This window comes from Dermacentor variabilis, chromosome 8, assembly GCF_050947875.1.
Source record: "Dermacentor variabilis isolate Ectoservices chromosome 8, ASM5094787v1, whole genome shotgun sequence".
NCBI classification, from domain to species: Eukaryota; Metazoa; Arthropoda; class Arachnida; order Ixodida; family Ixodidae; genus Dermacentor; species Dermacentor variabilis.
Genome location: NC_134575.1, coordinates 93,898,232 through 93,915,495, shown reverse-complemented (window position 1 = coordinate 93,915,495; position 17,264 = coordinate 93,898,232). Strand labels below are relative to the sequence as shown.

The window sequence follows — 17,264 nt, the reverse complement described above, 5'->3', positions numbered from 1 at the left end:
CCTGGTCCTTTGGTTGACAGAAGTCTAAGGTGTTCCTGATTCTATTTGCAATTACCTTAGTAAATACTTTGTAGGCAACGGACAGTAAGCTGATTGGTCTATAATTTTTGAAGTCTTTGGCCTCCCCTTCCTTATGGATGAGGATTATGTTAGCGTTCTTCCAAGATTCCGGTACGCTCGAGGTCATGAGGCATTGCGTATACAGGGTGGCCAGTTTCTCTAGAACAATCTGTCCACCATCCTTCAACAAATCTGCTGTTATCTGATCCTCCCCAGCTGCCTTCCCCCTTTGCATATCTCCTAAGGCTTTCTTTACTTCTTCCGGCGTTACCATCGGGATTTCGAATTCCTCTAGACTATTTTCTCTTCCATTATCGTCGTGGGTGCCACTGGTACTGTATAAATCTCTGTAGAACTCCTCAGCCACTTGAACTATCTCATACATATTAGTAATGATATTGCCGGCTTTGTCTCTTAACGCATACATCTGATTGTTGCCAATTCCTAGTTTCTTCTTCACTGTTTTTAGGCTTCCTCCGCTCCTGAGAGCATGTTCAATTCTATCCATATTATACTTCCTTATGTCAGCTGTCTTACGCTTATTGATTAACTTCGAAAGTTCTGCCAGTTCTATTCTAGCTGTAGGGTTAGATGCTTTCATACATTGGCGTTTCTTAATAATAATAATAATAATAATAATAATCTTTATTTCACTCATGAAGTGAGGGAGTGCGGGAAAAAAAGCTGACAAGTCAGCTTGACTAGTTCCCAGCTTTCTCCTGCGATAGTTTTCTGGTATCCTGCCTAACGGAGTTACCACCGACTTCCATTGCACACTCCTTAATGATGCCCACAAGATTGTCGTTCATTGCTTCAACACTAAGGTCCTCTTCCTGAGTTAAAGCTGAATACCTGTTCTGTAACTTGATCTGGAATTCCTTTATTCTCCCTCTTACCGCTAACTCATTGATCGGCTTCTTATGTACCAGTTTCTTCCGTTCCCTCCTCAGGTCTAGGCTAATTCGAGTTCTTACCATCCTTTGGTCACTGCAGCGCACCTTGCCGAGCACGTCCACATCTTTTATGATGCCAGGGTTAGCGCAGAGTATGAAGTCTATTTCATTTCTAGTCTCGCCGTTCGGGCTCCTCCACGTCCACTTTCGGCGATCCCGCTTGCGGAAGAAGGTATTCATTATCCTCATATTATTCTTTTCTGCAAACTCTACTAATAACTCTCCCCTGCTATTCCTAGTGCCTATGCCATATTCCCCCACTGCCTTGTCTCCAGCCTGCTTCTTGCCTACCTTAGCATTAAAGTCGCCCATTAGTATAGTGTATTTAGTTTTCACTCTCCCCACCGCCGATTCCACGTCTTCATAGAAGTTTTCGACTTCCTGGTCACCATGACTGGATGTAGGGCCGTATACCTGTACAATCTTCATTTTGTACTTCTTATTAAGTTTCACAAAAAGACCTGCCACCCTCTCGCTAATGCTATAGAATTCCTGTATGTTACCAGCTATATTCTTATTAATCAGGAATCCGACTCCTAGTTCTCTTCTATCCGCTAAGCCCCGGTAACAGAGGACGTGCCCGCTATTTAGCACTGTATATGCTTCTTTCGGCCTCCTAACTTCACTGAGCCCTATTATATCCCATTTACTTCCCTCTAATTCCTCCAATAGCACTGCTAGACTCGCCTGACTAGATAACGTTCTAGCGTTAAACGTTGCCAGGTTCATATTCCAATGGCGGCCTGTCCGGAGCCAGTGATTCTTAGCACCCTCTGCTGCGTCGCAGGTCTGACCGCCGCCGTGGTCAGTTGCTTCGCAGCTGCTGGGGACTGAGGGCCGGGGTTTGATTGTTGTATTAATATAGGAGGTTGTGGCCAAGTACTGCACCAGGGTGGCCAATCCTGCTCTGGTGAGGGAGTGCGTTACCGGTTCTGGTCACCGGGATCAGGCCACACTCCAGGTCTGTTTGCGCAATTTTATCAACACGCGGATTTTTTTTTTTAATCCGGTGGAAAATTGCCGGCACCGGGATTCGAACCACGGACCTCTTGCACGCGAGGCGGGTGTTCTACCTCTACGCCACCGCTGCCTCCTATTCGGCTTTAACTCAGGAAGAGGACCTTAGTGTTAAAGATGTGAACGACAATCTTGTGGGCATCACCAAGGAGTGCGCAATAGATGTTGGTGGTTACCGCTTTAGATGGGATGCCAGTAAGCTATCGCAGGAGACGAAACGTCTGATTAAGAAACGCCAATGTATGAAAGCCTCTAGCCCTAGAATAGAACTGGCAGAACTTTCGAAGTTAATCAACAAGCGTAAGGGCCAAACAATGAAATCTTTCTTACCTCAGTAAGGAAGCCTTCATTGCGGTGAGGCTACCTTATGTCACTCTGAAAGCGTCCTTACTGAGAGGCCTTCGGTGAAGGGTTCCTTAGTGCTTCCTCAGCATAAGGTAGCTCCAAGGCTACTTTCATGCGTATTTACGCCACTCCTGGTCCAGAACGAGCGCTTCACCTCACTGCTTAACCACGTGACCTTTGCTTGCGCATGCGCGTTGTCGCCTACCTGCGGAGAAGCGCGATCACGGTACGTCTTGCCAGGCATGTTCGTATCAGTCACGCGTGCGGCATGGAAGCGTTGCTAGGCGTTGCACGACGCTGGCGTGCCAGCGTTGTGGAGCACATCAAGTTTTGCACTGTAATGCGCTACGTTTTTAAAGTTTAGTAAACAAAACTACAAGAAAGCGTCCACGCTTCTCTATATTACCTCTTCAATTTAAAGATTGTGCGACCATACAGCATATTTTATTGAATAATGGTGTTCGCGTAAAGCTTTTAAGAGATAATCTCGAAACCACGCAAACGGCAACCGCTCCTTGCGTGAGGACGGGTGAAGGGAGCTTTCAGAGTACGCGTGCTTCCTCCATCGGTCCATCGCTGTAAAGAGGCCTCACCTAAGGATAGGAAGCGCTCGAAGGAAAGGAACGTTTCATTGTTTGGGCCTAAGGCAGCTGACATAAGGAAGTATAATATGGATAAATTGAACATACTTTCCGGAACGGAGGAAGTCTAAAAGCAGTGAAGAAGAAACTAGGAATAGGCAAGAATCAGATGTATGTGTTAAGAAACAAAGCCGGCTATATCATCAGTAATATGGATAAGATTGTTCAAGTGGCTGAGGAGTTCTATAGACATTTGTACAGTACCAGTGTCACCCATGACAATAGTGGACGAGAGAATAGTCTAGAGGAATTTGAAATCCCACAAGTAACGCCGGAAGAAGTAAAGAAAGCCTTGGGACCTATGCAAAGGGAGAAGGTAGCTGGGGAGGATCAGGTAACAGCAGATTTGTTGAAGGGTGGTGGGCAGATTGTTCTAGAGAAACTGGCCACCCTATATACGCAATGCCCCATGACTTCGAGCGTACCGGAATCTTGGAAAAACGCTAACATAATCCTAATCCATAAGAAAGGGGACGCCAAAGACTTGAAAAATTATAGACCGATCAGCTTACTGTCCGTTGCCTACGAAGTATTTACTACGGTAATTGCAAATAGAATCAGGAACACCTTAGACTTCTGTCAACCAAAGGACCAGGCAGGATTCCGTAAAGGCTACTCAATAATAGACCATATTCGCACTATCAATCAGGTGATAGAGAAATGTGCGGAATATAGCCAACCCTTACATGTAGCTTTCATTGATTACGAGAAAGCATTTGATTAAGTAAAAACCTCAACAGTCATGGAGACTATATGGAATCAGGGTGTAGACGAGCCGTATGTAAAAATACTGAAAGATATTTATAGTGGATCCACAGCCACCATAGTCCTCCATAAAGAAAGCAACAAAATCCCAATAAAGAAAGGCGTCAGGCAGGGAGATACGATCTCTCCAATGCTATTCACAGCATGTTTACATGAGGTATTAAGAGAGCTGGATTGGGAACAATTGGGGATAAAAGTTAATGGAGAATACCTTAGTAGCTTGCGATTCACTGATGATATTGCCTTGCTTAGTAACTCAGGGGACCAATTGCAATGCATGCGCACTGGCCTGTAAAGGCAAAACAGAAGGGTGGGTCTAAAAATTAATCTGCACAAAAGTAAAGTAATGTTTAACAGTCTCGGAAGAGAACAGCAATTTACAATAGGTAGCGAGGCACTGGAAGTGTTAAGGAATATATCTACTTAGGGCAGGTAATGACGGCGGATCCGGATCATGAGACGGAAATTATCAGAAGAATAAGAATGGGCTGGGGTGCGTTTGGCAGGTATTCTCAGATCATGAACAGCAGGCTGCCATTATCCCTCAAGAGAAAAGTGTATAGTCGCTGTGTCTTACCATTACTCACCTACGGGGCGGAAACCTGGAGGCTTACGAAAAGGGTTCTATTTAAATGGAGCACGACGCAACGAGCTATGAAAAGAAGAATGATGGGTGTAACGTTAAGGGATAAGAAAAGAGCAGATTGGCTGAGGGAACAAGCGCGAGTTAATGACATCATAGTTGAAATCAAGAAAAAGAAATGGACATGGGCAGGACATGTAATGAGGAGGGAAGATAACCGATGGTCATTAAGGGTTACGGACTGGATTCCAAGGGAAGGGAAGCGTAGCAGGGGACGGCAGAAAGTTAGGTGGGCGGATGAGATTAGGAAGTTTGCAGGGACAACATGGCCACAATTAGTTCATGACCGGGGTACTTGGAGAAGTATGGGAAAGGCCTTTGCCCTGCAGTTGGCGTAACCAGGCTGATGATGATGATGATGATGATGATGATGATGATGATGCACATGGATAGCGATCGACACGATACCAGTTAGCCCCAGAGAGGGCACAATGGCTTGTAAACGAAATGGCTTACAGGGCTCTTTAGTCCCTTTAGGTTAGGTTTAGCGGTATTCCTTCCTAGGTGGCATCCTGCCTAGGTGGCCAGAGGCCTTGAACGCGCGAACAGCGGATAGTGTGAATAATTCCCCGGGCCAGTGTGAATAATTCCGCACGTTCGGCGTGGAGAAGCTGCTTGCATTTTGCGGCTCCTAGCTCTCGCGCTTGGTTGGTGTGAACTTCCCTCTCTCAAAGTCAACAGCCTTCGTGAGAGGGATTCTACCGGAGCATTCATTATTATATTATCATTATTGTCATTATTACTGCTACTACTACCAGTACTACCACTACTACCACTAGTCCCACTACTACCAGTACTACTACACGCCGCGGTGGCGTCGAGCTGTTGAACATTATGACAGGTTCGATGACAAGTCACGTCAACCGCATGTTTATGGGGAGTGCATTGCGAAATTCTGGTGTAACTAAAGGTAACGGCTCATGAAATAGCCACAGCATGTCTAACTTAATTTCAAGTTCACCTGGATGACGTCTCTGATAGCCTATTAGTTGCTTAAGGGAGATAAAATTGATTGTAATGATAATCAATTGTTGTATCACTACACAGTTAAAGCACAAAATAATAAAAAAATCAAGGAAATTCGCAAACAACGAAAATGCCGTAAGATTCATCTTACCTTTGTGAGCTCAGCTACGAAACCGGTGACACCTTCCTGTGCGTAAATACAAATGATAGGAAATATAATTAAGAGTTTGCGTTCTTCTTTTCATCGTACACATAACGGCAACAATAACAAAAGTGTTAAACAAAGCTGTAGATGCCTCACACTGAAAAGCTTCAGTGCAGGAGTAGTGCCTACTTCCAACCTCAATACTAGTGTATTAGAAAATTAGGTTGTGGTAAAACCGCGACGTGAATAATGTGCACCAAAAACATTTCAATTAGCAAGACTCACTGGCAACGCATGCTTCTCACTCAATTGTCACAAAAACTAGCCGATAATTTCGAGCCGTATTGTTACATAAAGAAAAGCCCCCTCGAGGTTTTTTATCACGTTATTTTTGTAAAGTGTTGCCATGGTCATGATTACCCTTAATGGCAAGAAAAATAGGGATAATCTTAAAAAAGCCAATAGTCGGAGTTTTGCTCGAGAAACCAAGCATCGATTGCGATAGCAAATTAGCAGACAGTTATACTACGTAAGGATACTACTTTTATCGGCCGTATCGACTTGTAAACATTCGCTTGCTAACTAAATTGACAAGCATGGGGTCAGCGCGCACAGCAAACGTGAACACATTGCCCCATGATCGTGGACACTGGCTGTCAGAACGCTGGGGTGAGGAAGCGCGGCAGCAGCACTGAGCGAAGTGACCTTCGTGCTGTCTATCGCTTCAACGAAAAACTTAGCGCCGAGAACACACAGCACGCACAAAGCTACGAGCCGTCGACGCACCTAGACTCTGCCCCCAACGCAAATCGTTCTTAATATACGGCCGGGCGACCACGCGGAGCTGGCACATACGCAGTTGCAGCCGCGGCAGAACGCTGCCTTCTCTCTCCCCTACCCCCATGTTTCGCAACGTTGTGTGGCTCTAGCGCAACAGCAGACGGTGCGCTTCCTCTCCGTTTTTCTGCCTTTCGCGCGGTTGAGGTTGAGCAACACCACCTAGACAGCACAAGGCCTTTCACTCCGGTCCATGACGTGACGTTACCTGGCCCGACTGCCATAGAATCTCATGGGGATACTCCCGAGTAGGCCACATTGATTTTGACGTCACCGCTTTCATCACGCCAGCCTTTTCAATGGAAATTTATGGCTAGGTAGCGTGACTTCTTGGATCGGATTAAACTGGCCTTGTGCTATCTAGATGGCATTGGATTGAGCCGCGATCATCGGTTCCCGCCGCACTTCTTTCACCCGCATACTTCTTTCACTCGCACGTACAGCGTAGGGCACGCGGAGTCGGTGCTGTGGCCCTGGACTTTATGGGAACATCAGGGTGACGCCGATGGCAGAAATGCGCCTGGAGTCGCCATATAATTGCTATTGCAATAATAAAACGCAAGCGTATACACATTTCATCCGTAATGCATATGGCATGCGACAAAAATATTTCCTAGCGTGTATTTCTTTAAAGGCACACTAAAGGCAAATACTAAGTCGACGTGGACGGTTTATATACCATTCCAAGAACGTTGCAGCGATTGTTTCGTGCCAAGAAAAGCGTTAGTTTACGAGAGAATTGCACCTGCAGGGTCCGAATACCTTTATCGCAATTCAAATCTCCCGCCGTCCAACTGGGGAGTGGTGACATCGCATACGCCGTCACTGCCCATTGCTGCCCGACGGCAAGACTCAACTCCGCGCTCCGGAGGGAGTCCAACGAGTCCGGCTGTGTGCTGCCGTCTGTGCCCGGCAGACGGCGGTGCGATTTTTTTGCACAAAGCGCAATCGCGCCGCCATGGAGAAACCGAGTCAAGACAGAGCGTTGGATTCGCCGCTGCAGCTGCTGCTGTGCAAGGGGCGCGGTCTGTTCAGGCATCCCACTGCATCACACTGACGTGCACTTACCCGCTACTAGCAGTTTGTGCGCCCTTCGTAAGACAGAAAAAACAGTGCAGCACTCCGCAATAACGAAACTACTGAAGCTCGAAAGGGCGGGCGGCGCAGAGTCGAAGGAAAAGGAAACCTTTCGACCGCCCGCGTCGTTATGAAAGGTAATGTCAATGAGTTCCTTTCTTTTTCTAGAAAATGAAATAGAAATGGACAAGTAGCATTTTCTTTCCTTTGATATTGCAATACAGTGATGTTTTTATAACGAGTGCTTTAGTACTACTGACAGAATTTAAATGAGTAGTGCCTTCGTCTTCGGGAAAGTACTTGAATGTCTCGGAGAAGTCTCTAATCTTCCTGCATTTAACTGAGGGTCTCGATTACTAAGGCTCTGTTCGAGATAATATTGGCCGCCCCCCCCCCCCCCTTTAGGGATTCCCGAGCACTATCATGTTATCTTGGCTTAATATTTGCCTTCAGTCTCTCTTTAGTATAGAAAAACTTCTGCTTGGTGTCAGAAGGAGGGAACTTGACTTTACTTAAGAACCAGGGAAAATTATCGCTTTACGGTCCCACTGAGCTCAGCCATTTTCTTGAGCACTTCCGCGCACGTCGCTCAACAGGGTACGCGAAATGTTGCACGTAAAAGATACGGACAGTAGCAAGAAGGGTAGCGACAAAAACAGTATTGTTGACAGTTTGCGCTGTGCGTTCATCTTCGTTTCTTGCTTTTTCTGTTCATGTCTTTTGCGCGAAACCTAACGCGCCCTAATGAGACGCCAACAGGCCCAAGTAGCAGCCTTGGCGAAGGAGTCTACAGGTAGCTAAATCTAGACGTACTACAAATCGGCAAATTTCCAAGGCGTGAAATAGCGTTTGTGATCGGCGTGCCTCCTGACTACATGTTCTCTCCTTTATTCATTTTTGGAGGCGCCATTCACGGAAACGAAGCAAATAAAATTATTATATTTTAGAGGGGGGCGCTATTTAGCCATATCTGGCGCTTACACGAATCAACGCTACACGTCTTCATATTTCAAACGGGCTCTAAAGAACGAAGTGTAGCTATTTGTTCATGAATGGAGAAATCGAAGCATAATGAGTAGGTCCTTACCGAATCGGCGGTGCACAAATTCCCAGAAGAATTCAGGCACTGGAAAAAGAAAAAGACCAAAATATAACAAAAATTGGTAGATTTCATTTCTACAACACCCCCCAATTTAGGATTCTTCAAATAAAATGACCTGTGCGGTAAATAAAAAGAATGCAGTATGGTATTTTTTATACATAATAAGGGAACCATCAAAAAGTAAATAATGTAAGTGGTATTTGCAAGAAAGGGTACAAGTGTTTGGGATTTATATCGCTTTGAGTGACAAAATTAGGAGGTGAGAAGCTAACTGCAGATAATATTCATTTAGGTAAATAGAAAAAAATCGATTTCCTTGAAAGGCGGAAAGCTTTCATTTCTTCCGGGGTGGGGGGGAGGGCTGGGGGCCGACCAGTTTTATGAACCCCACCTATTACACCACACACACACAGATATATACATATATATGCCACCTTTATACACAATTGCGCATGAAGAAATTTCTAGTGAGCTCGAAGAATTGTTCACTGAGGTGACACCCTTATATGAGTATTTACCCGATCCCACATAGGAGACAGCTTAATTTCACAGCTTCAGTCCCCTCTCACTACCAAGAATCTGGCGTCTCTCGGATGAGCCATGCGACAAGCGCATTCAGTTGAACACGTTAGGGAGATATGTATACTGTGCGTATTTAAGTGCCCATGAAACGGTTCGAACAAATTTTGTAGACGCGTAGGGTACAGGTAAAGCTAATAATCCGCACCACAAGTTGTGTGAAAATTGTCATATTAAAAGAGCTACGGACGATAACAAGTTACCCTGTGTGCCGGAAGTGCCGGAAGTGTAGTGAGAAATTGTTCTTGTGCAATCTCTTTCTGTTACTTTCTTTCAATAGAAACAAATCAACTAACATTCCAACTATTACGAACATCATTTGTTCACCATAAAGGTGGAAAATTATCGATGACGTGCCCTGGGCAGCCAGTGGGATAGCTCGTCTTACTAACGTCATATGGGTAGGGGCGGCTGAAAATTCCGCCGAGCAGTGTGCTGCGATCGGCAGCGATGTACATTTTTAAAACCCTGTAATATATTAGCCGCTTTATGCCGAGCACTTAGATGCACCCACTATTGATCAGAAGGACCTACTCTAACGACTCAGTATGTTTCTACAAAATTGTCAAAATCGTTTCCGGGTCCCTTTAAGTCGCACAAATATACGTCAGCGAAAAAAAATCCATGTAAGACTTTCTGAAAGTTTTGATACATATAACAGTCAAGAACTTCTTTTCTGAACAAAGGTCATTTGAGAATTGGAGAGATAGCAAATATGTATAAAAATTAACCAATATATAAACATTTATGAACACAATTTCGCACTCCAGTTCTCAGCATGAAGCAATGTATATCCATACCGCAAAAGTTTAGTTAGTTGTCAAAGCAAATGAAGAAGGAGGAGAAGAAGAAGAAGAAAGAAGAAGAAGAAGAAGAAGAAGAAGAAGAAGAAGAAGAAGATGATGATGATGATGATTCCCTTGATAAGTTTTGCGCATACCCACTCATGGGGATTGGTCAAGAGTCGGACAGACTTTGCTTATGTTTTCGGGTAATGAATTTAAAAATTTATAACTTTGCTGCATAAATTGAAGCGAGGAAAGTTCAAAGCGGCTCAGTAGATTGTCATTCAATCAAGAGAAAAACATTATATGTAATACAAATAAGGCAATAAAGGAGGAATGAAAAGAATAATAGGGTCAACACTGAAATCGCTCTGATTTAATAATGAATTTTTCTAAGGCGATGCACACATTGCTGCGTGAGTGCCCAATCACAGACGCTCCGAAAGACAGCAGTACCGGAGTGTTCAATGGCAAGCCGAGCTGTCGCACTGTAATTTCTAATGTCATTTTTCTCAGGGAGAAGAAACGCCGGCATTCCCGTAAGTAGTGTTCGTTCGTCTCGAATGACTTTCAAAAGTGGCCCAAAGGGGATATTGCCAGACCAGATCAGTGCATATAAAAATTTAGAGATGGGACTCGACAACGCAGTCTCGTTAATGTCCCTTCCGTTTGTCTTGTATTGCAAAATTTCCTGCTCCTAGAGGACTGTAAGTGGTGTAGTTCGTGGATGATTTAAGATTTGATTTTGATGTTAAAACGATGTATCTTCTAAAACTGACTGACTTGATAAAAACCGTCGCTGGAAGAAGGGTATGCACCGGGCCGCTAATAGAAGTCTTGGCCAGGCTGTCTGCCACTTAATTCATAAATAAGTCTTTGGGCCCAGGTACCCATATCAATAATAAACTCTGGAAGTGACTTGGAGCCAGTGAGTACAAAGTTTTTAATATATGCGACTCGCCGGGAGCAGTAAGTGAAGTTCACAGCGACAAAGAATCTGGGATTATTATCGCAGTTGCAAATGCAGTAGCCACGCGGCAAAATATGTTGCGCGCAAAAATTCGCTATTGAGCGCGCTCACAATGACCGCACCGAACGCGATTGCTTCTTCGTCGTTCTTTCTTTAATGCTGGCTGTTAAGTTGGGGGTGCGGTCCTTCTTCATCATCATCATCAGCCTGGTTGCACCCACGACAGGGCAAAGGCCTCTCCCATACTTCCCCAACTACCCCGGTCATGTACTAACTGTGGCCATGTTGTCCCTGCAAACTTCATAATCTCATCCGCCCACCTAACTTTCTGCCGCCCCCTCCTACGCTTCCCTTGGAATCCAGTCCATAACGCTTAATGACCATCGCTTATCTCCCCTCCTCATTACATGTCCTGCCCATGCAGGACATGTTTGAGGGGCGGCACTTACGCGGATTTATATGGTAAGAATCTTCCTTCGTGAGGTTGTCTCATACTTCGTTATCACTAATACTGCTTCACCTTTCAGATGAAACTGCAACCTCTTTCTTGCTTTTTCTTTAGAAAGCAGGCACCCGTTCTTGCGGTGAGCGTCCGCGTCGGTGTCCCATCTCGTAACCGAGCTAACGAGCAGAGCGAAAGAGGAGAGCGAAAACGGAATGCAGTGGGGAATGAAAAAAGCGGGGAGAGGGAAGAGATGCGGAAGTAGGAAAGCGGAGGAGGAGAGTATGACGAAAGCACGAGGGTCTGCGGCGACGATGGCTACGAGAAGGCGCCAGAGTAGCGCGCGTCTGTGTGTAACCAAAGCGCCGCAAGAGTGGCGATTGTCTTCGGCGGCTGCTGTGAATCGCGCCGACGCGTCACCGAAGCGCTTCCTCTAACTATCGCCCGGTCAAGGAGGTAGTCGCGCCACACTTACCTCCTTTAGTAGTGTGGTTTGCTGGGTTAGCTGGTGCATGGTGAACGTATAACGGGTTCGAGCAAATACGGACGCGAGCACAAGTCCAGTGTTGTTCTGTCCGTTTCTTCTTATTTGTGCTTGCGTCCGAACCCCTTATACGTTCACATTTAGCTCCGTTTGCAACGTGCCGCACGAGACAGATTGTCCGCGCCAGCCAAGATATCGCGAAGTGAAAACACGTATACAGCTGCGCTCAAATTATGGCTATGGCACCTCGAGGAAAGTCGTGGTGGCGTTGAGCCTAGGGGGAAGAAGAAAAGAGGCGATGCGCAGCGGAGGAGGAGGGTTGGCCAAGGTGCGCTGAGCTGAAGCCCTGTGGCAGTTGCTACGGGCTCTGTGTGGGCTATGGGCGTACCGGATTCGCCTCGTGATCGAGTGCCGAGCGAGAAGCATCGAGCAGGGACGCAAGCGGTAGCAGGCCGGGCGCGAGTCGAGCGACGCCGAAGTCGGCGCTAAGCGCCGAGCCCCAGCTGTACAAGTCCGCCAAAAGGCGCCTGCTTGGCGTACCCAGGAGACTTCCTAGGAAAGTGTTAGGCGGCTTGTAATAATTCAGACTTTCTACGCGCAATGCCCAAAAAATTCAGTGCCTTCTACTCTGGGAAGAAGGATAACCAGCGAAGCTGATACCTGACGAGAGGAAGGTGGGAAAGGTGATCTCAATGTATAAATCAGGTGATGTTCACAGTCCCAGTAACTACAGACCCATTTCGCTTACCTCAATTATAGGCAAACTACAAAAGCAAGTTATTTATTACTGTATTCCTGATTTATTTGAACCCAATTCATTTTTACAGGTACCGAGCGCTGTTTTCACAAACATCATTTTCGCAAGACGCAGCTGTTGGTATTCAATAATAATTACCTTACTATCATCCTTCATATCTTATAGATCCTTCATATCTTATAGAATGCAAAAGTATTGGTTTTGCTAAAGCCGTCGACATTTGTCTCATCAGCTACATCTTTTGAAACTTAATAACCTAAACTTGCTTAACTAAAATCTTGCGAGCATGACTACTGCCCTTATCAGCCTAAATCGGCTGTTCGTCAGGGATATTTCGCAGGGCCTATTGTCTTCCTGATCTATATTAACGACCTTCTAAACTTCTCTAATTCTTCTATGAGGCTCTTGCGGACGATTGCTTTGTATAAGGAGAAATTTGCAACAGTGCCAATTTGTCAACGTTTTAGTCTGTCCTTGATAACATTTCCTGCTGGTGCAATACTTGGTTAAATAAACTAAGCATTAACAAATGCAAATCCATGAGAAACACCTGAACGATATATCTATTTCCTTAATAGCAGTTTCTCAAACCTCGTTCGTACGTGGAAGTATGTTGGTGTGCAAAATACTGATAAACTTTCACCGCAAACCCATATTGATCACATTACTAACAGTGCTTACATAACACTTTCTTTGTCGTAAATTTTGTCGTGCTCATATGCAACTACTTTACAAGACTCGTGCGCCCCAATCTATAGCACGCGTCAAGTCTCTGGGACCCGCAGACTAACTATCTTTTGTCGCAGAACTGATAGTTGGGCGAGTTGGTACGAATTCATAGTAAAATATTTCGCGCGCACAATTGACAAGGACAGAATGAAGGGGGACACACGAGCGCTTTTGTCGTTTTTAGAGCCGGTTCTGAACTGCTCTGCCAGGTTTATTGCAGCGAATTACTCCATCACTTCAAGCGTTTCACAACAGAACAGGACAGCAAACTTTTCTGAGCTGTCTCGATCGCGCCACATTTCTTGTCTATGTGTATTCAACAAAATATATAAATGAATTAATTATGGGGTTTTACGTGCCAAAACCACTTTCTGATTATGAGGCACGCCGTAGTGGAGGACTGCGGAAATTTTGACCACCTGGGGTTCCTTAACGTGCACCGAAATCTAAGCACCGAGAGTGTTTTCGCATTTCGCCCCGATCGAAATGCGGCCGCCGTGGCCGGGATTCGATCCCGCGACCTCGGGCTCAGCAGCCCAACACCATGGCCAATGAGCAACCACGGTGGGTCAAAATATATTACACCCATGAAAATCGGAAACAATCGTTGCCAAACGCTGTTTCTACATGTCAGGGGGCATTGACCATAGACACAAAGTTGATGTTCCAGTACCAAGATCTAACCTGTGTTCTGAATCGCTTATTCCCAGTACTAGCAGGGACTGGAATCACTTTGCCACCTCCATCGTCTCCATACAAGATCTGACAATCGTGATATCTGCAATTTGCCATCACCTATACGGTACAACTTGCTGTTATTATTCTCCCTATTTTTTATTTTTTCCTTCTGATCCAGTCCTTCCTATAACGCCTGAATGGTGAATGAAATGGAATGAAATTGTTCACATGAGGGGTGGGGGTGCACAGGTCTGGCTTCTTGCATGAGATCACTGAGATCAGAAGTACTTAGGAATTGTCAACATCAAGTCGCGCTGAAATTGGGTAGGCCAAGATCCTACGTGATTTTACATGTCGACACTCACTCAGGGCGACAGAGTCTGTCATGCAACGATCCATAGTTTTATCAGCTCAGGTTCGCGTTGACCATTTGTGCGAGAACCACTACCTTAAAGGACTTTTTTGTTTGTCGACAATTGTGTTATCTCCCGCAAAAAAAGGGAATAATTATTTATAGCCTTATTTTACGACAGATCGCACAAACGTCGTTGTTTCTATTTCAGAATATTCTTCAGGCGTGCGAGTACGCTTTAAGCTAGCATGTACGGTGAGAGTCCTGCAATAGATGTCCATTACCGTTGCAAGAAGTGCCAGGGGGGTAAGTTGCTCACGACAGTTCTCCCGCAGACGTATTTCGATGCTTAGTACCATAATCTAGGCGCAATGCTTGACTCAAAACTATCGCTAGATGAAAAGCTGGGCAGAGATTGCAGCATACAATTACGTATATGAGAAGTCTTCTAGAAAAACCAGTTAATCAATATTCTTATTCAACCCGTGATTGCATTCAACCATTCACAGTAATCAAAACATGGGAACAACTTTTTCGCGGGGAACTATATTATGGCATTTAGTTCAAGGGCCCTTAAGCAAACCTTGTAAATATGAATGGTAGACAAAATGTAATTCAACTTACACTTCCGATATCTAGAAAGTTCGGGAAGCTGAAGTTTGAGCACGTAGATGCTGAAAAAAGAAGGCAACAAAGAAAATGCTTAACCGGGAGAATGCTGCAACTACAATTGCCAGGCTTGTCACGAGTCTATATGAAACAGATTTTGGGTGCCTAAGCGGCAGCCAGTACTCACGACAAACAAAGGAGCTGCTAGCACAAGTGTTGTATAAATGCACTGTAAAACGTTATCTTTGATCTAGATAGTACAAGAAACCGAAGCGATATGTCCAATTATTTTGCATTCGTTCCTTATGAATAGGATCTAGAACTAAATTAAACTGCACACAGTTACCGCGCGATAGCACATATAATTAAGTCAACTCTTGCTGCAGCACCAAATTCGTATGCAACTCCCAAGAAAAGTGAGCTGTAAGTGGTATTATGCTAGGCACCCATTACTTTCTTTAAGATATTACAGTAACAGGGGCGCTATAGTCTAAACCTATTCCAAACTTTTCTATTCCAATTCTGCAATCAGCCCTCCACGATTGGTCAAAAACTTTTTTTGGACCACACCCACCTCACCTGTCTATCACGCGACGTCACGAAAACCGTGATAGCTCCCCATCTGATATGACGAGTACACACTGATCATGCTAATTTGACCGAACAAAAGATTAATATTTATTTCTGGTTCGACCCCTTTTCACGATTAGCCCTCGGCTATTGGTCAAAAGTTTTCGGGCTGCACCCCCTCTATTTGCCTGTCCCGCGACGTCACAAAACCGCAAAAACTCACCACGTCAAAGTGACGCGTACGCGTTAAAGATGCAATAATATGCCGAACAAAACTCAATTTTCCTCTGAATAGCTGCAGGATGCCCCGTTCCGAATGGAATAAAAGATGGCTGCCGCCGATCGCTCAAGCACTGGCGACTCGCACCTGCCAGAGAGGACGGGTTCATTTGCGTATAATAAATCCTTTGCCGTGGCCGTGTAACGTTTTCGAGCACTTTAGGCATGTTTACGACCTCGTTCTGCCGACTCTTCTTTGCTGAGGATCCGTTTCAGCGTCACTTTTAAGGTTCCGTTGCCTGCCGCCGCGATTTTCGACCAGCCACCACAAGCTAAGTAAGGGTAAGCGGACCAATTGCAGACTCCGGCACTACCCTCTTGATCCAGTTATCGATTGTCAGTGCAGTGGCAGAGCACCAAACAGCGCCGTGTTTGTCTCCTGTTCTTTCTGGTCCTGTCGTCTAGCGCTGTTTGAAGTTTATTGTTACCATAGAACCCCAACTCGCCCATCCGCTGTTCTTCTGCCCATCGAATACCTCGCCACTTGAGCGCGTTCCTCGCCTCTTGTCAGCCAAATAGATCAAACAAGCCGCTCAGTGTAGGCGATGTCATTCGTTTTTCAAACAAAAAAAGTGACCTCCTATGAACGAGGAGCGCGTTTGATCGATGTGTTCAGGCAACCCTGCGGGTGACCGCCCAATGCTTACATCGGTGGTTACGCAAGCTTGACATCAGGAAATTGGAATAAAACATATTGGAATAGTTTTACGTTATAGGGCCCCAGAATAGTATTCAACTGAGCTAGTTCATGACTAAGAGGAGTTTGAACAGTTCAACTCAAACACGGCGCAACGAAAGACAGACAAGGACGTCGCTGGTGAGAGACGTCCTTGTCTAAAACTATTCGTCCCCTGTTTCTGTTCCGCACTTCAAACTCTTCTTACTACACTATTGCCCGTAACCAAAGCGGCGAGCTTGAAAGTGCAGATTGACGTAGCCTTCAGGGTCGCGGAGGACTGGTGGAGCAATGCACTGTTATATATGTACCAATATTTGTTGTGTACTTCAGCAATAAAACAATAATCCTCCAAAATTAAGGCTTTACATGGTTCCTATAGAAGGAAGCCTTAGCTCGGGGCCCGGCATCTGTTTCTGTATTCAAATGCACATATAACCAGGAAACTGTGTCACTAGATAACTGCTGAACTGACTGAATAAAATTCGTAGCACTTTAAAAAGAAAACAAATTTTTACTGATTGTAGGAATGATAATCTTTTTAGGGCCTAAACTTTAATGTTGCCTAACTTAGTAAGTAAGAAAAATGATAGCTTTTCCATAAGGGCGAATCAATGAATGCGATAGCAACGTGCTAAAATATTACACGAAATATAAGAGTTTGTAGATGTAGTGGCAGTATGAATTGAAGTAAACGTAAGCTCGTTAAGTAAAACCGAGCTGTTGCGGTAGGGGTCGTCTCTTTGAATCGCGGCGTCGGATAAGATTATTTAGATTTTTTAATTAAAGCCAATGTATTCCTT

At 45.1% G+C, this 17,264-nt stretch overlaps 1 protein-coding gene across 1 annotated transcript in view; it reads right to left on the bottom strand.

Moving 5' to 3' along the window:
- The window catches only part of LOC142591189 (uncharacterized), a 39,115-nt gene that overhangs the window by 18,404 nt on the left and 3,447 nt on the right, over positions 1-17,264 (bottom strand). The window contains exons 2-4 of the mRNA XM_075703556.1: positions 14,952-15,001; positions 8,537-8,575; positions 5,542-5,577 (exon numbers count right to left, since the gene is read on the bottom strand). Coding sequence (XP_075559671.1) covers positions 5,542-5,577; positions 8,537-8,575; positions 14,952-15,001 — 125 coding nt within the window. The remainder of the gene's footprint in view (positions 1-5,541; positions 5,578-8,536; positions 8,576-14,951; positions 15,002-17,264) is intronic.